General features: G+C 56.3%; 2 protein-coding genes across 2 annotated transcripts in view; one reads left to right on the top strand and one right to left on the bottom strand.

Moving 5' to 3' along the window:
- The window catches only part of FURIN (furin, paired basic amino acid cleaving enzyme), a 28,314-nt gene extending 20,225 nt beyond the window's left edge, over positions 1-8,089 (bottom strand). Inside the window, exons 1-2 of the mRNA XM_039491990.1 lie at positions 7,948-8,089; positions 2,892-3,288 (exon numbers count right to left, since the gene is read on the bottom strand). Coding sequence (XP_039347924.1) covers positions 2,892-3,071 — 180 coding nt within the window. The 5' untranslated portion in view covers positions 3,072-3,288; positions 7,948-8,089. The remainder of the gene's footprint in view (positions 1-2,891; positions 3,289-7,947) is intronic.
- Positions 8,090-16,540: 8,451 nt separating this feature from the next.
- Positions 16,541-25,531, top strand: MFAP1 (microfibril associated protein 1). Its single transcript, XM_039493269.1, has 9 exons — positions 16,541-16,772; positions 17,195-17,414; positions 18,634-18,763; positions 20,486-20,673; positions 21,310-21,418; positions 21,517-21,677; positions 22,476-22,635; positions 24,209-24,298; positions 24,480-25,531. The coding sequence occupies exons 1-9, from the start codon at positions 16,694-16,696 to the stop codon at positions 24,660-24,662; spliced, it is 1,320 nt and encodes a 439-aa protein (XP_039349203.1). The 5' UTR covers positions 16,541-16,693; the 3' UTR covers positions 24,663-25,531.
- The last annotated feature ends 1,148 nt before the right edge of the window (positions 25,532-26,679 follow it).

Raw genomic sequence — 26,679 nt, 5'->3', positions numbered from 1 at the left:
AGGCTGAGCCCTCGGGCCCCAACGCTCCCCAGCAAGCATGGCCCCCCCACCCCCCCCCGGCAGCAGACCCAGCCCCACTGCCAGCGAGGAGGCAGCTGCAGGAAGAGCAGCTCCGGGAGCAGAGGAGGAATCCTGGCACCAAGGGGCACTGGCCTCAGTGCCGGGTTTGAAGCTTTCACTCCAATTCCAAGATCTGTACACGGGTCAGGCCCCCGCCCCCCAACACACACGCAGCCCAAACCGTCAGAGCAAACGCCAGGCCACCCCGTGCCATCCCCCCCCAAGCCTGCACCGTCAGGGCAAACGCCAGGCCCACCCGTGTCACCCCCGCAGCCCACACCGTCAGGGCAAACGCCAGGCCCCTGTGCCACCCCCCTCCAAAGCCCACACCATCAGGGCAAATGCCAGCCCCCCCCGTGCCACCCCCCCAGCCCACACCGTCAGGGCAAATGCCAGGCCCCCCCGTGCCACCCCCCCCAGCCTGCACCGTCAGGGCAAACGCCAGGCCCCCTTGCCACCCCCACCACAGCCCGCACCGTCAGGGGAAACGCCAGCCCCGTGCCACCCCCAGCCCGCACCGTCAGGGCAAACGCCAGGCCCCGTGCCGCACACCCCCACCCGCACCGTCAGGGCAAATGCCAGGCCCCCCCCGTGGCCCCCCCCCCAGCCCCAACCCTCAGGGCAAACGCCCGGCCACTCCCCACCCCCAGCCCACACCCTGACTGCTCTGGGAAGTGCTAGCCCCTGCCCCACCCACAGCAAGCGCCCACGGTCCTGGAGCCCTGCGTGCGGGTCCCTTTACGAGCCAGCAGAAGGAGGCACCCAGGCTATTCTGGAGGCAGCTGCTTTCCCTGCCCCCCAGCTGGCTGCAGCCGGATGGCTCAGAGCTAGGTCCCAGCCCTACCGCTACCAATTGTGAAACTTCCTGAGGGATTTCAACCCCCCCCCTCCACTTCCTTCCTGGCAGAGCAAGAGCCCTGCACCCTGCTGGCTGAGGAAGGCCTCCTGGGGGGAGGGGAGGCAAGGAAGCCCACTACTCAGACACCCACATGCACTCCCCACCCCCAGCTCTGCAGCCCCTGCCCCCAATCCACCCCCAGGGCAGGTGGGGCTGGGCCAGTCGCTCTCCTTGCAGGTGCCCTGTGAAGCCCTGGAACGAGCACAGTGGCAGCAGTGGTGATTTTCACTCCACACACTGCGGGAGCAGGGCAGCTGTGCAAGGGCAGAGCCAAGAGCCCCGACTGGACCTGGGCAGCCCAGCCCCCAACCTAACACCAGCCCTGGGGGAGCTGTAGGAGAACGGCCAAGAATGCAGGGGGGGTTGGGTTCCCCTTCCCCTAAACGGGAAATGGGGGACAGGGGAACTCCCCGCAGCCTGAGGCCCCAGGGCACAGCACAGCCCGACCCCATGTCACTAGGGCAGAGCTCAACAGCAGCCAGTGCTGCCAGGGCAGGTGCGAGGGCAGAGCCTGACCTGGGGAGCCAGCCCCCCAGATCATGGCCTTCCCAAGCCCCTGCTCCCCACCAGCACTCACTCTTCAGCCAGAGGAAGCCTGGCAAACTAGCAGCACCCCTCCTGCCAGGGCAGCCGGCAGTCCCAGCCCAGCGGCCCCCCGGCCGGCAGTGCTTCGCCAGGGCTCCCAGGAGGGGCAGGGGGACATTCCACAGGGACAAAGCAGGCGGGGAGCAGGGAAGTGCAGCACAAGCTGGCTCAGGGGGCCCAGGCAACCCGTCTCCACCCAGCCTGAGGTGGCGGGTCCTGGCCACTGACTGCTAGGCCCCAGCTGGGTCACCCAGAGGCGCACGCCTGGTAGCACTTCATGCTCTGCCGGTCACACCGCGGCCGGCTGCATCCAGTGCTCCCGAGAACACGTCACATTTTCCCACAACACTTGAGCAAGAGAAAGCGAGGACACCAGTGCCCTGGGGGCAGCACTCCCACCGCTGCTCAGGAGCCAGGGGCTCAGGGATTGGCCCGGAAGGAAGAGCTGCCACCAGGACAAGAAAACAGAGGGCCAGCCAAGTCCCCGCCCCGCATGGCGCACGCTCCAGCACGCAAAGGAGCTGCCAAGGCGAGGGCCCCACCTCCAGGAACATCTCTGGAGAGGTGCCTTCACTATCCTTGGTGAACGGCAGCCGTGCCCCCGGCACGGGGAGCTGGCACCGAGCATGGGCAAGAGTCCTGGGCCTCAGCCAGTGCTGCAGAGACAGCAGGGGCTGCCAGGCTGCCAGCAGAGATAAGGGAAGGGACGGCAGAGCCAATGGGGAAGTGACAAGTCCCACACAGCCCGCTGAGGGGCGGCTGCGCCCAGCCCCCATGCCCACACGCTGACGGAAGGGAAACAGGGCCCGGCTGACACAAGCGTTTGCAGAGGGCATTCCTGGGGAAGGACACAGGAGTCATTGTCAACAAGCCGCCTGAGCAGATCTCCCACAGCAGGTTGCAGCACCTGCCACCCCACACGGGATGCTGGACCTTTGTGCCCAGCTCACTTGAGGGGGAGCAGCTGGCAGGGGTCCTGGAGACTCACCCAAGCACTGCTCCTCCTGATGCAGCCACCCCACAGCCCTGCCTCGCCCACTCAGTCTGCTGGGGGTGGGACCTGAGTGCACCCCAACTCCCCAGTCTGTGGGCAAGTCAACTCCAGGCTGGGCTGAGGGGCAGCCGGGGGGGGAGGGGGAGGCCCTGCCCCCAGCCCACACCAACCCAGGAGTGCCAACGGCACTGACAGGGCCCCAGGGACCTGCTCGGCATTGTGCAAACAGACTGCCACTGCCCCACATGGCCCCAGGAGCCAGAGGGCCTGCGAGGGGCAGGCTGAGCCCCAGGTGACACAGGACGGGTGGGGGTGGCTCCGGCTCCGGCTCCGAGCAGGGGGAGGATCACTCACCGGCCCAAGGTTGAGGAATCCATGCTTCCTGGCCAGCCTGTCAGCCTCCTGTGGGCCCGTTGGGACAAGCACGGCCCAGGTGTTGGTGTAGACACGCTGGCCTAGCCCCTCCTGGGCCAGCAACGCCACCGCCACCACTGGAGTCCACAGCAAGAGCAGCAAACGGGGCCCCAGATCCATGAGAAGGTTGGAGCCTCTCGCCAGGGGCCCAGGAACACCAGTGCCCAGCAGGCGCTCCTCACTCAGCGCAGCCGGGCGCTCCGGCGCTCGCTCTGCCCGGCTGGCCCTCCAGCCGGCCTGGGGCTCATGGGGACGACATCCGAGCAGCAGGCTGAGCGCGGTGAGCCGAGGAACTGGAGGCAGGGGCTGGATCGCACCACAATGGATCAGAGGTCCCCTGGAGGAAGAGCAGCACAAGTCACGGCTGAGCCTCTCCACAGTGATCAACCCCACAGAGCCCCCAGGAAACACAGCGCTGCCAGGAGAGCCCACCCAGGCCCCAGCGCACAAGCCCCGAGTGCAGTCCTTGACCGGAGGGAGCACAGCGCCCCATGGGGGGCGAGCGCGAATCCCTCACAGAGGGGCCCTGCCCCCCGCCCAGCCCAGGAGCTCTGACCAGCTCCCAGCTGCAGAGCTCCAGGAGGCCAGTCTCATCTCACACTGTTTACCCTGCTATTGGCCAATGTGTGTTTATGCTCTAGGCTTACAAACAGGCAGACACAGCCAGCAGGGCAGCCAGTGTTTGCCGAAGGAGGGGAGAGGACAGCAAATGGCTCCCTCTGCCCAGGCAGAAGCAAACAGGAAACCCACCCCAAGTGCCCAGCTCCAGGCAGACCCGACCTGGACAAGGGGCAAGCAGCCAAACCACGGGGGGGGGGGGGGAAAGAGAACCTCTCCATATCCAGCAAAAGAAACAAGCAGCCCCAGCGCCCCTCTCCCACCCACAGAGGCCTTTAACCAGCTCCCTCACTCACAAGGTGCTGAGAAACCCGGAGCCAGGCGACCTGGGAGAGCCGCTTGGTGCGGGAGCACCAGGCCCAGGAGACCCCAGCACCAGGTGACTGCTCCAGCAAGCCAGCGGGGCCACCAGACCCAGGTGACATGGGCCCCAATCCCACAGCACAGGCATGGCCACGCCTGCTCACGTTCAGCTTGAAGCCACGTGGCCCCTGGCTTGGGAGGGGGATGGGGACACAGTCTCACTGCCATGCAACTCCTAAGCGTCAAGGCTAGGCACTGGGGGCAAAACCCCATGGATCCAGGTGAAAACCTGGAAGGGGGAAATGCGGAGCACATGGAGCACCTGGCTAGCAGAGGCAGCAGCAGCAGCCTGTTATTGCCTACAGATCAAAGAACCCACTGATGGCAGAACCCCCCTCCCCAGCTCAGCACCGCCCGGCGTCCCAAAACAGTTTACACGTTGGCACCCTAATGAGACGTAATACGGTGTGCGAAAGAGGCCTGGGGGAGAATGGGGGCACAGCCCCTGGCACGAGGTGTGGTGCTGCAGGGAGTCCTTGAACTAGAGGCGGATGGGGTAGCCCATAGAGCCTGGGGGGATGGAGAAATGCAAAGAACCCTGCTGAAGGCTGTGACCCTTAGTTACAGTTCAGCGGATGATTAGTGCAGGGGATGTGAGTGGCCTTAGGAGGGCGAGAGGGGCCCAGGCCTCGGCCACCTAGCAAGGGACGAAGGGCTGCAGCGAGTGGCACGAAGTGCCTGCACTCCAGGCCCCTGCCCGCCCAGCTCCTGGAGCCAGATGATGTTCTAAACCAACGGAGCGATTCCCACAAAGAGCCTAAGCCCCGAACCTGGGAAGCAAAGTTGTGATGGCTCAGGGAGGGGGGGTCCCCATGTTCCTCAATGGAGAGTTAACACCACAGCCCACTGCTGTGGGGGCCCTGCCCCCATCCACGGGCAGAGTGCAGTGAGCCCAGCCCACCCACTGACAGACACATCCTGGCTGCGGGGCCCTGCTGTCAGCCTGCTTCTCTCCCAGGGTGTGGGGATGGAAGGGGCCCCATACCCCTGCTCCTACCTCTCTGAAAGGGGAAGGCTCCCCTTGTGACTGCCCTTCTAGGTGGGGGCAGGGCTGATGGGGTGTGCCATGGAACACCAGGGCCTGGCCCCAGCTGCCCTGGCCATAGGGATGGCCAGAGCAGGGCTCACCCTAGCCCCATCTCCCACATAGACGGGCTCTCCTGACCCCCTAGCACTCAGTGGGTGCCTCTTTCCATGGAGCAGGAGGGATTAAATTCCTTATGCTAGGGCCCAGAGCCCTGTTGAGAGTCACCACACAGCCTGCGGTGCCTGCCCCTAGCAACTTGCAGCCCTATAAACCACATGGGGACGCCCTGGGGCATGGGGCAGCAACCCCTGGGCTTCCAGAGACCAGCTGTGCACAAGCACAGAGGAAAGGCTGGGGGGTGGGGGAGGGGAGGATGGGCACAAAAGGTTGTTATGGCCGCAGAGTAGCTCAGCCAGTGATTCCAGGGTGGCTCCCACCTGGCTGTTCTGCACCGGCAGCACCACAGCCGAGGCTATGCCACAGACCTGACATTAGACAGGGCACCCACATATAACTGGGTGTGTTAGCCATTGCAGTGTCTCCGCCTAGCTTGAATCCTGCCTGCTAAACTCTGGCACTTAATGATAGCCTGTGGAATTCACCAACACTAGATAATTACCCAGTCCAGTGCAGAGACGTGGCCAGCCAGACTACACGGCCCAAAACAAACCACTTCCTCTTGATCCATGAGAGCAGCTGCTGGGGCAGCCAGTCCCTCCCCACCCCCTGTCGACTGCCCAGCTGCCCTCCTTCTGTGGGTACAGCACTCCCACCTCCAGCCAGGGCTGCTCCAGTGCCCACTGATGGCAGCAGGCGCTTTACCCAAGTGGGGGCCTGAGTGGGAGATGGAAACGCTGCTCTCTGCTGCCAGGAGCACCTTCCAGCCATTGATTTCCTCCCCAACCCCCCAAAAGACCCATGTTTCTGAAGAATGGGGGGGTCTGGACCACAGAACTGCCCATGCCCACAGGAGCAGTCAGGAGCCACCTGGCATAAGTGGGAGTAAGAACTGCCACTTCTAACACAGTCATTTTAGAGCGACTGGCAGCGCAGCATGCCAGGGGCTTTCAGCCCCTAAGACCATCCAGCCTGCCCCAACTGCCCAGCAGTCCAGCTGGGGCCTTCCCTCAGCTCTGGCAAGTTTGGGGTGCTAGGTTTGAAGGTGCTTTGGGCTCCCCTCAGCCCCACCCTCAAGCACAGCTTCAGTGCAAGCCGAGCACGTCCAGGAGACCAGAGACACCGTTCGGAAGCCAAGCCGCTGACGGGGGGTGGCTTGGAGAAGAACCTGAGCGCACTCCTGGGTCTGTTCCCACCTGCGCAGAGGACACAGCTCCCAGCCTAGAGCCAGGCGCAGCGAACACAAGCTGCCCTGAGAGCCAGAGGAGGGGGCTCTGCCCTGTCACGTGGGGCAAGGCTGCCAGGTTGGGGTCTGTGGGGTCACCAAAGCAGCAATGTCCCACTATGCAATGGGGCCACCCCACAAATGTCACTTGGGACAGAAATGATTCACAGTTGGCCCGAGCCCTGGCCGAGCAGCAGTGCCATCGCCGCCCGAAACCAAGCCCCAGAGCATTCCCGCACACACCCACAGCACGGCCTCTTCTGCTCCAGCTAAATTCCCACCTTCCAGACAGTCCCGGCTGCCCTTTGCCCACAGCAGGAAGCGCCAGGCTAAGGCCTACAAGCAGTGCTCTCCCCCAGCACAGACATCTCCTCCAGCCTGACTCACCCACCGGCTCACAGGCAGGAGCTGCTCCCAGACAGCCCCATTTCCACGCCTGCTGCCGGGTAAACATCGCGCCGGGCAGGACTGGGAGCTGCTGGGAAAGGCTCCTTCCCCCTCGCCCACAGGGCAGAGAACAGGTGGCTGGCGAAGGGCAGAGGCAGGCTGTGAAATGGGGTCCCACTGGGCTCCCCTGACTGGGAGGTGCCAGGGAACCTGCCCAGGGGGTCCCCGCAGCACCTGAACCCTCGTCCAGGCCGGGGCGGGGTCCCCGCAGCACCTGAACCCTCGTCCAGGCCGGGGCGGGGGGGGGGTCCCCGCAGCACCTGAACCCTCGTCCAGGCCGGGCGGGGGTCCCGCAGCACCTGAACCTCGTCCAGGCCGGGCGGGGGGGTCCCCGCAGCACCTGAACCTCGTCCAGGCCGGGCGGGGTCCCGCAGCACCTGAACCCTCGTCCAGGCCGGGGCGGGGGGGGGGTCCCCGCAGCACCGGAACCCTCGTCCAGGCCGGGGCGGGGGTCCCCGCAGCACCTGAACCTCGTCCAGGCCGGGCGGGGGTCCCCGCAGCACCTGAACCCTCGTCCAGGCCGGGCGGGGGTCCCGCAGCACCTGAACCTCGTCCAGGCCGGGCGGGGGTCCCCGCAGCACCTGAACCCTCGTCCAGGCCGGGCGGGGTCCCGCAGCACCTGAACCTCGTCCAGGCCGGGGCGGGGGTCCCCGCAGCTCCTGAACCCTCGGCCCGGCCGGGGCGGGGGGGGTCCCCGCAGCACCTGAACCCTCGTCCAGGCCGGGGGTCCCCGCAGCACCTGAACCCTCGTCCAGGCCGGGGGGGGGTCCCCGCAGCCCCTGACCCCTCGTCCAGGCCGGGGCGGGGGGGGGGTCCCCGCAGCACCTGAACCCTCGTCCAGGCCGGGGCGGGGGGGGGGTCCCCCGCAGCACCTGAACCCTCGTCCAGGCCGGGGCGGGGGGGGGGTCCCCCGCAGCACCTGAACCCTCGTCCAGGCCGGGGCGGGGTCCCCGCAGCACCTGAACCCCCGTCCAGGCCGGGAACCAGCCAGCCTCGGGCACAGGCCGGAGCTGTCAAGCTCCAAGCCAGGCCTCGGCTCTCCCCGAGCCCCAGCGCTACGGGCCGGCTCGCCCCAGCTTCAGCCCACCCGGCCCGGCCCGGCCCGCGGGCACCCGGGGAAGACCAGCCCTCGGTCCCGAGCGCGCTGCCCACGGGCTCGCCCAGCCCCGCGGTCCGGTCCGGTCCCGGCTCGGCCTTACCCTGCGCGGCGCTCGGCTCCGCTCCGCTCGGCTGGCGGCGCGGCCCTTTATGGGCGGCGGCGGAGCAGCGTCACCTCGCGGGGAAGCCCGGAGCCCCCGCCCCGGAGCCCAGCCCGGCCCAGCAGGAGCGGGGGCCCCGGCCCGGCCGCCGCCTGGTGACTCGCCGCAGCTGTCAGCCCCGCCCGGCCCGGCGGGCGCCGCCGGATGCCGTCACGGCTGCAGCGGGCTCCCTCCGGCCCGGCGCCCGGCCCCTCCTCGGGAGGCGGCGCCCTCGGACCCGCACCGGCCCGGGGGCACCCAGGGGACCCGCGGCCGGGCCCAGCCCTGCAGTTCCGGTGCCCCTGCCCCCCCCCACGGGGGTTACCCCCCCGACCGGTCCCCTTCTCCTCCCCGATATGGGGGGTCACGCCCGACCCGGTCCCCTTCTCCTCCTCACATGGGGGGTCACGCCCGACCCGGTCCCCTTCTCCTCCTCACATGGGGGGGGGGTCACGCCCGACCCAGTCCCCTTCTCCCCCGACATGCAAGTCACCCCCCGACCGGTCCCCTTCTCCCCACCCCCGACCTGGGGGGTCACGCCACACCCCGTCCCCTTCTCCCCCTCCGACATGGGGGTCACCCCCCCGACCAGTCTCCTTCTCCTCCTCACCTGGGGTGGGTCATGCCCGACTCAGTCCCCTTCTCCCCGACATGCAAGTCACCCCCTCACCCGGTCCCCTTCTCCCCCCCACGGGGGTCACACCCGATCCCCTTCTCCCACCCAGCACCCCCTCCCACTCCACCCCCAGGGGGTGCATTGCTCCTCCGAGGAAGCTGGGGCCCAGCTTGCTGTGAGAGTTCCCCTGGAAGGATTTGGCTGGGAAGTGTAATAACCTCCCTGCAGGCCCCTGGGGATGTTGAACCCAGGGCCTGTAGTAGACACCTCTGCCCTGAACTAGAAATTAGCTTCACCTTGAACGATCCCTGAGAACATGTATTAACTGCTTACACTGAACAATCTGTTCCTCCTCCTGTTTAGCTGTGGTCTGAGTACCTTTCCCAGACCCGAGGAAGAGCGCGGTGTAGCTTGAAAGCTTGTCCCTCCCCAGCAGGAGCTGGTCCATAACATTACCTGACCCACCTCCACAGCCACCCTCTGTGGAACAGGTGGTGAAATGACAAACACAGGCCCGGTTTGATGAAGAACATGAAGTGGAAGGGACTGGAGAACAGTAAGCAGGTCCCTAATGTGGCCATGGGTATTATTCACTCCTTGGGCCAGGGATGCTATCAGAACAATTCGGGCCCAACAGCCAGGCCTGGGGATAAAGAACAGTTTCTTCCAAACCAGCCACTAGTAGACATGTCCCCAGAACATTAGCAAGTACTGATGGGAACATGAACCTTCCCTGCAGTGCAACCCAAGTGCTGCAGCCTTGAGCTTGCTAGTACTGGAATGAGAGCCTGAATGAGAAATGGACTAGCAAGTATCAGAGGAGGAGCTGTGTTAGTCTGTAGCCACAAAAACAGCGAGGAGTCCGCTGGCACCTTAAAGACTAACAGATTTATTTGGGCATAAGCTTATGTGGGTAAAACAACAACACTTCTTCAGATGCATGAAGTGAAAGTTACAGATGCTGGCATAAATATACTGACACATGAAGAGAAGGGAGTTACAAGTGGAGAACCAGTGTTGACAGGCCAATTCAATCAGGGTGGATGGCTCTGGTTCTCTACTTGTAAGGTAAAAGGAGGGTTTAGTTACAGCCCAAGTACATTTGCATTTTGAATATGACTGTGTATTGAGTCTATGTATAAAGAGCATGGGCAGAAGCCAAACCTGTTTCTGAGTCACTGATAACTTGAAAGAAAATGATCTTGAATGCTTACGGATCAGTGTCCTAACAGATAAAGCACAAGGTGGGGTATTAGTTGGTTTGTGCTACAGACCACCCAGTCACACTAGGGAACAGGATGACTGGCTCTTATCTATACCATGTAGGGGGGGAAGCTGAGTGATCATGGGGTACTTCAATTTTGAGTGAAATACGCTGGCGGTCTCATGCTGCCAGTACTAAAACATCATTGGAATTCCTGAATATTAGAGATGACAATTTCCTAATTAAAAAAATGTTTCACCCAGCAAGGGGGATTCTATATAAGACCTTGTCCTGACAAATAAAGAGGAACTGAGCATAGAACTGAACATGAATGGTAATTTAGGTACACGTGATCATGACTTGATCATCACATTTATAATGTGGAAGCAGAATAAAATCCAGACCAGTGATGCATATACTTGTTGCTTTTAAAGGGCCAATTTCACAAAGCTGAAAAAAATTATAAGCCAAATCATCTGGAAGGAGGAATTTAATCAGAAAAAAATTGAATAATTGGGAATTGTTTAAGAACACTTAACTAGATGCCCAAAATGCACAATTGAGGAAGAAGGCTGTGCTGGTTAAAAACAGACCTCCTTTTCAGGGAAAGTGAAGGCAGCTATAAAAAAATTAAATATATAACAAATGGAAGAAAGGGGAAGTTGATAGTAGCAAATTGATAGTAGTAAATATAAATTAGAAGCTAAGAATTTGAGAAAATTGATAGAGGAGGCAAAAAGACAAGAAGAAATCTATGGCCAGCATTGTTAAGGACAGTAAGAAGGATTTTTTAAAGTATATTAGGAACAAAAAGATTCCTAATAATGGTATTGGTCCATTTTTAGATGGAAATGGTAGAATTATCAATAATAATGCAGAAAAGGCAGAAGCATTCAATAAATATTTGTTCTATATTTGGGAAGAAACAGACGATATAGTCATATATGATAACAGACTTTCCATTCCACTAGAATCTCAGGATCATGTTAGCACCTACTAAAATGAAACATTTTTAAAATCAGAGGGTCTGGATAACTTGCTTCCAAGAGTTTTGAAAGAGCTGGCTGAGGAGCTTGCTGGACCATTGTTTACTTTCAAGAAGTCTTAGAACACCAGGAAAGTTGCAGAAGACTGGAAGAAAGTTAATGTGCCAATATTTAAAAGCATAAATGTAATATCAGTCTGACATTGATCCTGGGCAAGATAACGGAGTGGCTGATACAAACTTGATTAATAAAGAATTAAAGGAGGGTAATATAATTAATACTAATCAACATGAATGTATGGATAATAGATCATGTCAAACTAACTCAGTATCTTTTTTTTTTTTGGATGAGATTATAAATTTGGTTGATAAAGTGATAGTGTTGATGTAACATACTTCTGTAAGGTATTTGATTTAGTATCACAACATTTTGATTAAAAAAACTAGAATACAAAAATTAACCTGCCACACATTAAATGGATTAAAAACTGGCTAAGTGATAGGTCTCAGAATGGCATGGGTGCGACAGCTGCTGGAATATTGTGCAGTTCTGGCATTCACAATTCAAGAAATTATTGGTGAGTGTTCAGAGAAGAGCCACAAGAATGATTAGAGGATTAGAAAACCTGCTTTACAATGAGCACAATTGAGGAAGCTTTACCCAAGGAGCTCAATCTCTTTAGTTTAACAAAGAGAAGGTTAAGGGGTAACTTGACTACATCTATAAGTACCAACAAATATTTGATAATTAGCTTTGTAGTCTAGCAGAGAACAGTCTAACATGATCCAGAGGCTGGAAATTGAAGCTAGACAGATTCCAACTGGAAAGAAGGCGTACACTCTTAGCAGTGAGGGTAACTAACCATTGGAACAACTTACCAAGGGTTGTGGTGGATTCTCCATCACTGACAATTTTTAAATCAAGACTGGATGTTTTTCTAAAAAGCTTTGATCTAGGGATGACTTGGGGGCAGGTCTCTGGCCTGTGATATACAGGTCAGACTACAATAGTCCCTTCTTGCCTTGGAATCTATGAGGACATGAAAGCCTGCTCTTTATGCCAAACCCCAGGACGGAGACTTCCGTGTAACCGAATAGATTCCGATCATGCATCTCCTTACAAAGAAGAGGAAATCACTTAGGTGTCAGAGGAGTAATTAAAACAAACTAGCAATTGCACAGGAAACAGTCACTTTGGTAATTTGATGCTGCTGAGAATAACTAAGTGAATCAGCTTTGTGACTGGAAATTGGGTTCACAGGGGTAAGTTAAGGGAGTTTTGTTTCTTGAGCCAATTGTTAACTGAAGTAAGGTTTGCAGGACTAAAGGGCTAATTACAGGACTCCCCTCACAAAAAGAGAACCGCTCCTGATTTCCAGGATTCCTTGTAACAAAGCTGGTGCCTGGGTCATCACCACCCAGGGCACATCTGTGAAAGGTGAACTGCTACTTTCTGATAAAAGTTAAAACTCCCTGTAAGGAATCTGGCCTCTCCGCTGGTAATGTGCCCATCACCACAGGAACCCCATCAACATGAGGACATCACACATGGGACATGAATAGAGCCCACAGCCGAAAGGTCAGAGACTTACACCAGAGACTGTAGAGAAGCCCTGGGACAGGAGGGGATGGGACAAGATTGTCCTGGCCTCTCACATGCCTTTTCTGGGGGCCGTATGTGCCATGAGTTCTCATCCTGCTCGAGGTCGCCAGCTCTGTGCCACTCACCTGGCTCAGCAGGGATGGTCCTGGAGCAATGGAAATACTGCTGATACCTCAACCTGCACAAGGCACCATGCTCTGGAGCCAGGCCGGCTGGAAGTTTTGTCTTGTAACTGCATCCCCCACCTTGCCACAGCCCATGAACAAAGCTTGGGCTTAGCCCTCCCTAGCTGCTCTTGGAGCAGGAGTGGAGGGACAGATGGCACAAGTCCAGAGAGAAGGCAGGCTGCCAGCTCACACTGGTCCAGAGAGGGTGCATTTCTCCGCAGGCTCAGGCGACCTGCCACTTAGAGGGAAGGACCAGGAGACGTGGAATCCAAAACCTTGGCTAAGAACAGGCCCCACAATCGAGGGATCTTCACAGTTGCTCCTATTATTCACCCTGACAGAATCCAGCCCATGAAACCTAGGCCCATTTGTGGCCAACAGCCAACTGTACTGATTCTAGGACAGATTAATCTGCAGCACTTGTTGCTCCGGGGAAGGAGACCCTGATGATTTTACTTCTGCAGACAGTTGGGACTTGCAATTTCCAAATGCAACTGGACCAAAGCAGGCTGGTTCAGTGCTGACGCCCACCTCTTATGTTGCGTAACTGTTAACTTCCAAGGTCATCTGGAATGACAGCCAATGAGAAAGAGCATTTCTTGGCTTGCTGAGATGCTGACTGGAACTCCAGCTATGTGGGACATCATGTGCTTTGCGTGTCATTGTCAAGCTTTTTGCTGTAAGTTTTTCACCAGCTGAGTTATGTGCTGAAGCTATCTGAGCAGTGGTGACATCACATTAATTGGGGGGGATGCACTGTGACACTCTGCCAGGGCAGGCAGCACAAACTGTGCCCCGGCCCACAGCTGTGCTGCGACAGTAGCGTTAGGGCTTCCCTTGAAACAGCGTACTCCTGGGGGTGCCAGGGCTCTGTTCTGCCCTCACTGCACGCGGGGCGGGGGCTCTTTGATGGCCAAGGAGAAGCTACCAGAGATCTCCCCTCCCTGCAGTCTAGGACAGGGCAGCAATGACAGGATAAACCTATGTGCAGCCAGCAGCTAACTGAAACAAGTCTCACCAGATACATAAAGCCCTAGAGCCTGAGCCATGTTTCCTGCTCCCAGGACATGTGCCAAGCAGGCAGACTGAGGGCAGCATAACCCCATCTGAGTCAGGGTCTCTGGTGTTGGCACCATCAGCTGCTCCACCTGCCCTGGCACGTTGGATGTAGACCTTAGGGCAGCACCTGAGGTTCACAGAGTACAAGGCCAGAAGAGACCATTGTGCTCATCAAGTCTGAGCTCCTGTCTAGCAGAGGCCAGTGACAGTCACCCAACTAGCCCTGCACTGAGCCCGTAACTTATTACACCACTGCCCTTGGCAGTTTGGTCCAATGGTTAGTCATTCTCACAGTTAAACATTTGGGCCTAATTTCTAATCTGAATCTGGCTTCAGTTTCCAGCCACTGGATGACGGTTTGACTTTCAGAGCCATAGGAATGTCCTGCCAGGTGCGGACTGGACCCATAAGTGGGTCTTTCCATTGGGGAAAAAGGGCAGCTAGCAACAGGCAGGCGCAGCACACAGTTCACAACCTTTCCAGCTCCTGAGGCCCCTCAGCTGTGGCTTCCGCAGGAAGGCTCACCTGCTTGCAGCTCAGGCACTGCCACCCCGGTGGTTGGGTTTCCTGGAAGCAGAAACCTCTTCCTTTCTTCCAAGAAGATAACAGAGAATTGCAGAAATGGGGTCAGTGCCTGTGACGCAGCCTGAAATCAATTTCTAGGGCAACCCAAGGCTGGGTGGCATCAGATAGGACCGAGGTGGCCCTGATGCAGCCTTACAAGGGCTCCTGGAATTGCCACACTTCCTCTTGACAGCTGTCCTGTATGAATCATGGCAGCCATTTTCTCCAGAGCGCTGGCCAAGCCGAGCAGATGCTCCTGTGATAAGATGTGGCTGCACTCAGTGGTTAACAAACAAGTGCTCCGTGATGTGGCACCGCACCTCAATGGTTAACACCTCAGCTTCTCTCAGTGAAATCCTGGGTAGCTGCTGTGACAGTGCATCATGGCCACTGCCCCAGAGCAGAACTGCGATGGCACACACAAACCACAATCACTCCTGCTGCCTGGCACTTCGGGGAAGCACCAGCCATGGCAGGCTCCGTCAGTCCCAGGCACCTGAGAAAGGTTTTCTGTGCCCACTCCCCCAGCCCAGGAAAGAGGATGCCCTTTTATTAAACCTTTGGGGCACCTTATTCAGGCAGTGAGCTACAGCTGTTATGCCCCTCTGAAGGGCAGGCTGGGAGGCCATGAAGGATGAATAGCAGCGCTGCACATCAGAAGTGTAGAGCCCTGGGAAGGAGCATCAGGCTTCTCGCTTCCTGGGCAAGGAAATGGCTGGAGTGATTGGCCATTCCACTGGGTTCACCTTTAATTAGTAGCCAGAATGGGAGTGTCAGGGCCAAGGGTCCTACTGATTGACACAAGGCCCATGCCATCATGGTTCTGTTTCTGGAAGCAGCTTGGTACATATTATTGACACCTGGCTGGGTGGCAGCAGGGTACCATGTGCAGCATGAATGGACAAGGAGGATGGCAGGCCACGCTGTTAGCACCACCTGAAAGGCAGGAGGTCTCCATGCCCAGCAAGCTGGAATACAGTATATGGCTCACCCCACTGCACTGGGGCATCCTATTGGAGCTCCTCACATGGAGGTATTGGAGACTTCAAGGCTCTGAGTGCTCAGCAATTTAACAACCAGGCTGATGAGTCTTATGGAATAGCCCCAAAGTTCATGGCCACCCCAGCCTGGCGCTGCTGGCTCAGCTCTGGTATTGGACAATGGGCATCTGAGGGGGAATCACTTCCTCCCCTGCTTTGAGGGCATGGCTAGCCCTCCTCCTGGCATGAGGGTAGGTTTGGTGAGTTGCCCTCAATACTCAGGTGCACAAACGGTCCCTGTCCAGTGGAGCTCACATCATCCCACACAGGGATGAGATGCACCAAAGAGCAGCCACTCTCCTGCCTCCCACTTCCTGTGGCTGGTGCAGGCCACCACAGGGCAATCAGGTTCTTCCACTGCCCAAGTAGGGACCAAGACCTGGAGCTCACCACAGGGATGTGACTCATGCTCCTGGAGATCAAAACTAAACTCTTGCTCTTTCCTCCCACCACACTCTGCTCTCCTTTATTCTCCATCATCACCCCTCATGCCTGAATCCCACTGCTGTCCTGCACAGCACACTGCCCTTTCCTCCCTCCTGCAAGTTCTCGTTACCCTGCCTGAGCGCTACAGCCTCCCTCAGTCCCACGCCCCAGACCCAGCTGCTGAGACCGCCAGGCTCCCAGCCCCTCTGGTGCCCCTACACCCAGTCTGTCCCATTACAACTTCTTACTCAGCCTAGGCCTGGCTCAGACCTCATCCACCCTGCCCCCTTCGCCCTGCAGCCCCCAATTCCCCTGCATTGCCTTCCGCCCCACGTCCCCTACCTGGGAAGCCTCCCAACCCGAGAGGGCCAGGCCCCCTCCGGGAGCAAACACCGCTGCTCCCTCCCAGGCCCGCCCCGGCTCCGTGGGGCAGGGAGCCCTCCGCGCGCGCCCCTCAGCGCGGGGCTCCCAGGGACCCCACGAGTCTCAGCGCTGCCCCGGGCCAGGCCGCCAGCCGCGGCTGTCCCAGCTCCCCGCGCGGGCTGACCGCCCTCCCGAGCCGAGCCGGGCCGGGCCCGCCCCGCTCCGACCCCCGGCGGGGGCTGCACCGGCCGCACGCGGGACCGGGAGCGGGACCGAGCGCTCAGGCCGCAGGGACCGGGCTCCCGGCTGAGGGGCGGGGGGCCCGGTCCGTGTCCGGCGTGAGGGGGGGGGTCGTCGCCGAGCTCCACGGGACGCCCCGGGGTGGGGGAGCAGAGGCGGCAGCAGCGGCGGCCCGATAGATACTGCGTCCAACGCCACCTTCCCACAATTCCCCGCGGCGCGGGCCGGACAGCCTATCATCTGGTTCCGGAAACTCTATCCCTCCATCCGGACCCGTTCTGACGCAGTTCCGGTTAGTAGGAGTGTGAGAGCTAACCTAGTTTCCGGTTCCGGGTCTTGGCGGTGACCCAGTTACAGGCTGGTTCCGGTTCCGGGCTCTCGGTTGGGAGACTCTGTTCTCGGTGTCGGCGAGTCCCGTGTTCGGGCCAGAAGCTGCCGCCATGTCGGTCCCCAGCGCCCTGATGAAGCAGCCGCCGATCCAGTCCACGGCGGGGGCCGTGCCCGTCCGCAACGAGAAGGGTGAGAGCGGGCCGGGGCGCGGCGCCTCTGCTCCCTCTGCCTGGCGCGGCCGGCCCGGGCCTCGGGGGGGGGGCGACTCCTGTAGGGATGGGCCCGGGCCCGGTCGGGAGAGGACTCCTGTAGGGACGGGCCCGGGGACAGGGGACGGGGGGGAGAGGACTCCTGTAGGGACGGGGTGGGGGGGAGAGGACTCCTGTAGGGACGGGGGTTGGGGAGAGAGGACTCCTGTAGCGATGGGGATGGGGCGGGACAGGAGGGAGAGGACTCCTGTAGCGATGGGCCTGGTCCCAGGGGATGGCATGGGCCGGGACGGTTTTCCCCGGGGCTGGTTGCTCTGGTTTCTCGGGAGCTGTGCCCCGTTTGTCCTGGGGTACTGGGGCAGTGAGAAGTTCAGGTCTGTAGTAACCCGTCCCTCCTTGTAGGTGAGATCTCCATGGAGAAGGTGAAGGTGAAGCGCTATGTGTCGGGGAAGCGACCAGACTATGCGCCCATGGAGTCCTCGGACGAGGAGGATGAGGAGTTCCAGTTCATTAAGAAGGCGAAGGAGCAGGAGTTGGAGCTAGAGGAGCAGGAGGAAGATTCAGCTAGTGACCCCCGTCTGCGGCGCTTGCAGAACCGCATTAACGAGGATGTGGAGGAGAGGTGAGCTCCTGCCCATGACAGCCCTGCCTTAGTCAAAGAGAGACACACAGCAAGTAGCGTCAGGCCCACCTGCCCCTGAGATACCCTGACAGCTGTGGCTTTACAGTCACCTTTGCTATGTCTTTGGCAGTTTCTCTTTTTAGACCTAGCCTTTGGAGCCGACTGTGCCGGAGTGCTGCCCAAGACATTGTGTAAACAAACTGAAAATATGAAGAAATATATGGAAATAAAAGGTTTTCTCTCAACTTTTTGCTATAGTAACTAGACTTTGCTTGAGTCAGTTGTAGGGATGCATTTTTCAGGTGTGTAACTTTTTGGAGTGTCCCTTTTATATATTCCCCACATCTTAACTAGAGGGATATAGGAAGGAAAAGCAGCCCTACGCATTGTCGCAAATAATTCTTTAGACGTAGGCTAGTGCAGTTAGTCCTTAAGTTCTGAAAGTGACCACAAATAGTACAGCTAGCTCCTTAAGTCTTAACATGGGGAGGAAAGCAGAATCTATAAAACAGGATAACCTTCTTGTATGGAGATGGGGGATGTCCTGTTACTGCATCTAACTGAGATAGACATGAGTAACATTTATTTAATTCACCTGAAGTCAGTAATTCATATCTATGAGGAGTAGCTGGGTCAGTTCTAGCATTGCCTCAGTCTTTACAATTGCTGAAGAAGAAGCAGGATCCTAGTGGAAGCTGCATTTTCTACAATAGGATGAACAGAAAGAAGTGTCTGTTCCTGAGCAATCCAGCTACTGGATCTTAAATGGCACCATGTAAACCAACCTTCCGAGAAGAAATGTTACTTTTTCCAAACTTTGCTGTTATAGCTCTGCCTGCAGCCCAGGTGCTCAGATTGTCACAGAGAATAATCCATGGTTTGTACTGTAGCAGCATATACATAAGAGCTATGATTGTTACAGTCTGATTATATTTAGGACACTGGTGGGTCCAGCTACTTTGTTAGTTACTTGAGTATTTGAGATTAACACACGTGTTCATCTTGGCATGCTGAGATACATCTTTGCTGTGATTATTGGGGCTATGACAGGGTCATTGTGGGGTTGGAATGGCTTGAGAATTCCTGGCTGGCTTGGATGTGTATGTTTGGGGACTTCAGTTTGAAGAGCCCCAGAGCATTTAGATGGGCTGTGGCCTGTGGTCACTGCTTTATGGCACTTGAATTGCTATGAAATGTTAACTTTCGTGTCTGTGCATAGACTCGCAAGGCACCGCAAAATTGTCGAGCCAGAAGTAGTTGGAGAAAGTGACTCGGAGGTGGAGGGAGATGCCTGGCGCATGGAACGGGAAGATACCAGCGAGGAGGAGGAAGAAGAGATTGATGATGAGGTACGTGCAGAGCCATGGAAACATGCTGCAAATGTGCTGCAAGCACCAGTTCCCCAGGCTCTCTCAGCTGAGTTTCTACAGGGTGGGATCCAGCTTCCTGCAGCTCAAGGCAGTACCAGATCCATGGGCAGATGGGACTGGCTAATACCTGGACGAATCTGAAAGAGGTTAAGGGTCTGTCTACAGATGGCCTCAACTTGCCATTTGGGTTACATGGGATAAAAGGGAAGGTCCTCTCATGGATCAGTAACTGATTAAAAGATAGGAAACAAAAAGTAGGAATAAATGGTCAGTTTTCACAATGGAGAGATGTAAGTAATGGGGTCCCCAATACTGGGTTGTGCGGAGTTCGACATATTCATTAGTAACCTGAAAAAGGGAATGAACTGTGAAGTGGAAAAGTTTTCAGATGATACAGAATTATTCAAAATAAATAAGTCCAAAGTTGACTGCAAAGAGTTACAAAGGGACCTAAAAAAATGGGTGAGTGGGAAACAAACTGGCAGAAGAAATTCAACAGTTGATGATAAGTGCAAAGTGTAATGCACATCGGAAAAAAAATTTCTACCTAGACATGTATAATGATGAGCTTTAAATTAAATGTTGCCACTCAAGAACTTTGAGTCATCATGGCTAGTTCTCTGAAAACTTCATCTAAGTGCACAGCTGTGGTCAAAAAGCGAACTGAATGCTAGGGACTATTAGGAAAGGATTAGATAATAATACAGAAAATACCATAATGCCACTATATAAATCCATGGCACGTGCACACCAGGCATACTGTGGGCAGTTCGGGTTGCCCAGCTCAGGATATAGTTCAACTGGAAAAGGTTCTTAGACGGACAACAAAGATGATCAAGGATATAGAACGGCTTCCCTACACGGGGAGACTAAAGAGATTGGGGCTGCTCAGTTTAGAAAAGAGATGACTAAGGAGGGAGGTGATAGAAGTCTATAAAATCATGACTGGTGTGGAGGAAGTGACTAGAGAAGCGTTATTTACCCTTTCACATAACACAAATGCCTTATTAAATTAATAGGCAGAACATTTAATACAACAGGAAATACTTTTTCACACAATGCACAGGCAATCTGTGGAACTTGTTGCCATGGGATTTTGTGAAGGTCAAAAGTAAAACTGGGTTTAAAAAAAAACAAAACTAGATAAGTTCCAGGAGGACAGGTCTATCAATGGCTATTAGCCAAGATGGTTAGGGCTGCAACCCTTTGCTCGGGGTGCCCCTAAATCTCTGACTGCCCGAAACTTGTTGGGGAAGATGGGGGTGTATCTCTCCAAAGCTGCCCTGTTCTGCACACTCTCCCTGAAGCCCTGGGACTGGCCACTGTCAGAGACAGGACTGGAGGACCACCACACTGGTCTGGCCCAGTATGGCAGCTCTTATGGACAGATGTCTCACCGCTGGCCTTGCTGTGGGGAGGGAACATTGGCTGATGCCCCCTTTGGTTTGCATGGTGAAGTATGCAGAGCAGTGGATCAGAGTTTGGCCTCTATGGAACAAGGAATCAGTGCTGTTAATGCCAGTAAATTCCATCCATTTCACCCATTGCATGGAGGAGTTAGAGTGGACTTGGGGCCTCTGCCCCTCTTGGGCCCTGCCGGGGGCAAACATCCTCCCCCACCCCCTTGCAAGAGACCTGGGGGTGAATGGAAGGTCAGCAGTTCCATTGACTCCCTTTGGGTTTGGTGTGTGCCTAAATTAGGAGATTGAGCGTCGTCGTGGGATGATGCGCCAGCGAGCCCAGGAGAGAAAGAATGAGGAGATGGAGGTGATGGAAGTGGAGGATGAAGGCAGGTCTGGCGAGGAGTCTGAATCCGAGTCTGAGTATGAGGAGTACACAGACAGTGAGGATGAAACGGAGCCACGTCTCAAACCTGTTTTCATCCGCAAGTAGGTGGTGTGCCTTGCTGTTGTGGAGGTGGGGGATTGCTCAAGGCTGAAGGGGGGCAGAGTGCCAGCCTAGATGGGAAATGCGAAGGATTAGCTGGCACACAGAGAAGCATGCTCATGTTCGTTATCCTGTAGCTCAGAAAGCAACTGGTGCACATGCTAATAGCACCTCAGGTTCTATCTGCGGGTCAGGTGCTGGCTTGGCACAGATATGCAGCATTTGTCCATGTAATTGAGCGTCTGGGAGTGATAGATTCCAGGCAGCTGTTGTTTTTAGCTCTGTCAGTTGCATCTGACCCTGCAGCGTACACAAACTGGATGGGCTCAGAGACTCTTCATGGTACTAGCTGTTACTTTTGGGTAGGTGCCACTCAGTGGTGATAGGGTGATTGCCAGTGAGGTGCAAAGTACCACAGGAAATGATTCTCTCCCCACAACAGATCTGGGGGGGTGAGAGGCCACTCAGGAAGCTGCTAAGGCAGCTGGGCCTGGAGCAGCACCAGACAGGTGAGGATCCTGGGGGTGACACTAACTCCAGAGAGAGTGAAATAGCCAGTGCTGGTGTGGGACTTTGAGAGGGATGGGTCAGGTGCAGTGAGAGGGGGAAGGAAGCCTGTGATGGCGCCTCTGTTCCAGGAAGGATCGAGTTACAGTCCAGGAACGAGAGGCAGAGGCAGTGAAACAGAAGGAGTTGGAGCAGGAGGCAAAGCGGCTGGCGGAGGAGAGGCGGAAGTACACGCTCAAGGTAATGGGGGACTGTCCAGTGGGGCAGCGTATCCGTGGGAGCGGGAGAGGGTTGGTCTGCTGCAGCAGGCTCAGTTCACAGCGTGGTCCCCTCTGCAGATTGTGGAGGAGGAGACTAAGAAGGAGCTGGAGGAGAACAAGCGCTCGCTGGCTGCGCTGGAAGCGCTCGATACTGACGACGAGAACGATGAGGAGGAGTATGAGTCCTGGAAAGTGCGCGAGCTGAAGCGCATCAAACGGGACCGTGAGGAGCGAGAGGCGTAAGTGCTGCTACAGCCTGGGCTTGGGGTTGAATGTCTCTAGTCCCTGACCCAGAAGACAGCAGCCATGAGGGGGCATCTTCCCCTCCCCATTTCCTGCTCTGTCTGGCCACTGCAGCCTAAGGCAGAGCAGAGGGCACCCCATCTTAGCTCCTGGAGGGACAGGGCATTTGGTGCGTCATTCATTCATTCATGCCCGTCACCCCAACCGGGGTATGGGCCGCCAACCACAGATCTCCATAGTCTTCTATCCTGGGCCATTCGCTCTAGCTGGTTCCAGGTATAGCCCATTTTTTTGCTATCAACCTGAAGGTCGCGTCGCCAGGTATTTCTTGGGCGGCCTCTTTTCCGCGCCGTCTTTCCTGACTCGTACATGGTCCTCACGTTCCATGTGCCGATGGTAATCCTCCTGGCTGCAAGAAGGGTGATCGGCTTAGTGGCTTCCTCGCGGCTTTCACCACCCAGCGTCATGCATCTTCGAGTTGAAGACCCTTCTTTTTCTAGGCTAAAAGTCTCTGTTAACTCTATTGTTGGCATTTCTGTAGCAAGCTGATTTTTACAGGGTGGAGTTGCTAGCCCCACGCCCAACCCTCCTCCTTTACCCTGACTTGGGACAGGCAGATGGCCCCAAAGGACCTCTCTGGTGGAGTTATTTGGTGCGTGCCCCTGGAATTTAGTGGGTTGAATTGCTTCCTAGAGCTGCAGTCTCTGGCTAGGGATGTGAGTGGGACGAGCTTTCTGCCTTCTGGCCTGGTGGGAGTAGGGCTGTCTCTAACGGGCTTTGTGTCTCCTGCACAGACTGGAGAAGGAGAAGGCTGAGATTGAGCGCATGCGGAACCTGACGGAGGAGGAGCGCCGTGCTGAGCTCCGTGCCAATGGCAAGGTCATCACCAACAAGGCAGTGAAGGGCAAATACAAATTCCTGCAGAAGTACTACCACCGGGGGGCCTTCTTCATGGTGAGTGACTGTAGGGGCAGCCCTGCTCTGTGGCTCCCACACCTGGAACAGTGCGTTCGGTTCTGGATGCTTCAGGGGCAGGCCTGGTTTAAAGGAAAGATTACACGGGCTACAGCTGTAGAGTGGCAACACAGCCACGGAAGGGGGTGTGGTGTCAGGAGAGCATGATGAGTCTGCTGTGTTTGACGGGTGTGAATCCCTAAGAGGATGTGGTGTGATTCGGGCTTGACTGAAGATGAGGTTACATTAAATGCCAGGAAGCTTCCTGACAGTGAAATTGATTGTCACTTGACTACCTTGGGGTTGTTCTCATGCATCCACTGATACCTCTCTGGTAATGACTGACAAATCTACCTGGATGGCTCATTGCTATTTGATCTCATATGGCCCAAACCCTCTCCACTCCTCCTTTCCCTGTCATTGTCAACCCAACCCTCTTCCCTGGCATTTAGGCTCATAACCTGGGCTGATTTGTGTCTCCTCCATGTCCCACACATCCAGATCTTGCTGCTGTTTCCTCCACTACGTCTCTAGATTGTGTCCTTTTTAGTTTCTACCTTTACAACTCAAGCTCTCCTTGAAGCCCTCATCACTTCCCATCTTGCTGCAGTGACTTCCCACGCTGCCTCCTGCTGCCTTACGAAGTGTTGGTGCCAGAATCCTTTGCCTTGTCTGTTCTATGCATGCTGTCCCCTCCGAATTCCTCCACTGGTGCCCTTCCTTTACTGGAGCCTAGGCAAGCTTGTCACAGCTGTCAGAGGCAGAATCAAGTGGCCTGTTGTTTTGTCACATCTGCGACATTATTAAAGCTAGCCTCATCTGCCCTTCTCATAAACAGTCCCCTGTGTCTGCTGGCTGCACACGTGCCCTTCCTGAGCTCATCCACAAAGCCGCTGCCCTCAAGGAAGCTGTGGATAAATTGAAGAGGGGTCAGAGAAGAGCCATGGGAGTGATTACAGGATTAGAAAACCTGCCTTAGAGTGACAGATTGAGCTGCTTGAGTCTATCTGGTTTAATAAAGAGACGGTTAATGGGTGACTTGATCAGTCTATACCTGGGGAACAAATGTTTACCAATGGGCTCTTCAGGCTAGCAGCAAAAGGTATAACATGGTCCAATGGCTGGAGGTTGACGCTAGACAAATTCAGATGGAAATAAGGACTTTAGAATCTGGATGGTGAGACCCCTTGCACACCTGCTCACATTTTGTTGTCTTATGTAGCCCAGGGCTGTCACCCTTCCCTCTAACCTAGTGTCAGCTCCCCAGGCCAGGAGGGTTGTAGTATGTTTGGAAAATGCCTACAAGCTACAAGAAACAAATGAGGTGGGAGGTTCTTTGCTTGGTGTATTTGCCACTGGTCTGAATAAAGCCCTGAAATATGGACTGAGACTAATGTTCTAATCTAGACCCTGGAGATGGACTAGATGGGACACAAGCCTTGTTTCCAATTTCTGTGATTCTGACGTGAGCAGGGAATCTTGAGTGTTATTCCCAGCGCTCTGAACGATGCTGTTTGTGGAGTGTGTCCTTACCTGGTTTCCCTGACTCTGCTGCATGTCCATCCCTCCCTAGGATGAAGATGAGGAAGTGTACAAGAGAGACTTCAGTGCCCCCACGCTGGAGGACCATTTCAACAAGACCATCCTGCCTAAAGTCATGCAGGTATGTGTGCTGGAGATGGGCTCATGGCGGTGGGGTGGGTTCTCAGCTAGCAGGACCTTAGAGGGTACCTCTACGGTGGGGTGACAGGGAGGCCCGGTCCAGTTTGTACTCGGAGGGTGCTGCAGGCCCTGCTTGCAGTGGCGGGCGGGGGTTGCTGCTCACAGAATTTTTTTCTCCCTAGGTCAAAAACTTTGGGCGCTCTGGGCGGACCAAGTACACACACCTGGTGGATCAGGACACAACCTCCTTCGACTCTGCCTGGGGCCAGGAAAGTGCACAGAACACCAAGTTCTTCAAGCAGAAGGCAGCCGGTGTGCGGGACGTCTTTGAGAGACCATCGGCTAAGAAGCGGAAAACTACCTAAGGGAAGTGCCCAGGACAGTGTCATGCTGCCAACAGCAGGGCGGAAAGGCACTTTGTCTGCCATGGGTCCTCACCCTGCCAGATATCTTGCGAGTATGTTGGGGCATAAAGTGCGCCTGGTTTGGCCAATTCCTTCTACTCTCCATTTGTCAAGCTGAGTGTTGTATTCTGTGCTCCAGCACTGAGCTCTCACCACTCTGCCTGGTGACCTGGGCCGGGCTGCACAGACTTTCCACCGGGCTCAATTGGAATCAGAGGAAAAGTCCATCCTTGTGCTAGGCCAGCCAGACCCAGCGCTGAATGGCTTTCGTCCCCATCAGCCCCACGGGACTAGAGAGCTTCCCAGATTCCCACTGCCAGAGGGCAGCAGACCCCCAGTTCCCTTGGAATTAGCAGCAGGCTCCTACGGTCTGTTCCAAGGCATCTCCCCACCTCTGCACAACACCCCATCTCCAGCTGGGAAGGCAGTTCCCTTTTGTTCTCTGCCCTAGCTCTGTGGGGCTTTGAAGCCTCTTTCGCCTAGCCCTCTGCTTGGCTCTAGGCTGCCCTATCTGTACCGTAGGGTATGGGGCTCTTCCAGGCCCCCACGGCACAAGATCTGAGTTTTGATTAAAAGCTGTTTTCTCACAAGACTGGCATTGCTATCACTCTTTGGGGGTGGGAGGGGCGTGTTGGTGGCTGAACCAGGGCCCTCTCCCTTCTCTCTGTGCTAGGGGTTTGCGTAACTGAACTCAGCTCACAGGAGGTGCAGGGCACATTTGTGCTGTGAGGTGGATGGAATTCTGACTTTGAGGGAGGAGGTGACTTCGCAGCAGTTCCCCAGCACTGTTTCTGCTCACCCTTGGGGGGTATTCTGTGCCGGTGCCCCAGCCTTGCACTATTAGGCTGTTAGAGCTCCAGCCCACCATCTCCTCTGGGAGCAGCTTTTTCGCACCAAGCTGTCAGTGCAGGCCATAAACACAAATTCCCCATGATCCATTCTTGGCCACAGATGGTGACTGAAGGGATGCTCTGCCCCTCCAGTGGCTATTCAGCACTAGAGTGAACATGCAGCCCCATAACAGGGCGCAAGTTGAAGCTAGTGTTCTCTCCAGCCCTTCAACTCTACACTGCCTTTAAGAGAGATACTATCTCATAGAACTGGAAGGGACCCCAAAAGGTTGTCGAGTCCAGCCCCCTGCCTTCACTAGCAGGCCCAAGTACTGATTTTTTGCCCCAGATCCCTAAGTGGCTCCCTCAAGGATTGAACTCACAACCCTGGGTTTAGCAGGCCAATGCTCAAACCACTGAGCAATCCCTCCCTGCTGCCAGGACTGCTTACCTCAAGTTTTGTAACAACCAGGCTTGCCTGGGAGTTTCAGTAGGGAGCTGTGGCCCTATAAGGCAGCCTGTGTTCTGAGCCTGTGAGGCCTTGAAACCATGGGCAGGCTGATTCAGCCAGAACCACCCCTTCAGTTAACCCCAGACATATTACATGGAAAGCACCTCAGAGCTTCTAGCACTGTGTAAATATAGAAACTTGAGAAGGTCTTTGCCCTCAGACCATGTGATTTTTAGGAGCTGACAAAACAGGAAGATAATATCAAGTGAGACTGCTGGGCTTAACCCAGGGAAGACTGAAGCCAGCGGAGCTCAGATTAAGAACTAGAAAGGCCATAGCAGCTAGACCTCAAGCCTGTGAGCAGCATGGAGAGGAACAGACGTGGGGGTGATGGAGCAATATAATGGCAGAAGGGAAGTAAGTTCATATCAAAGAACCATGCAGCAGGGGTGGGAACGTTACCCCATCTCTCCCTTTTGAGAGCTCAGCCGTTGTTCTCTGAAGAAGGTTTAAGTGAACACTTCATTCAGAAAACGCTCCCTCAGCTCTGTACTCCCCACCCTGGTGAGCTTTACAGGCCAGATCCAATTTGTCTCACTCCTGACACCGTATCCATTACTAGGGCAGCAGAGCACCTTGTGACTCAGTTGTGTGAGTAGCCTGCCTACACAAAGAGCACTGTGATGAAAGCTTTCTA

The sequence above is a fragment of the Mauremys reevesii genome, linkage group 10 (genome assembly GCF_016161935.1).
Source record: "Mauremys reevesii isolate NIE-2019 linkage group 10, ASM1616193v1, whole genome shotgun sequence".
Classification (NCBI taxonomy): domain Eukaryota; kingdom Metazoa; phylum Chordata; order Testudines; family Geoemydidae; genus Mauremys; species Mauremys reevesii.
Note: the sequence above shows the minus strand (reverse complement) of the source record. Positions and strands in the feature narration are given on the sequence as shown.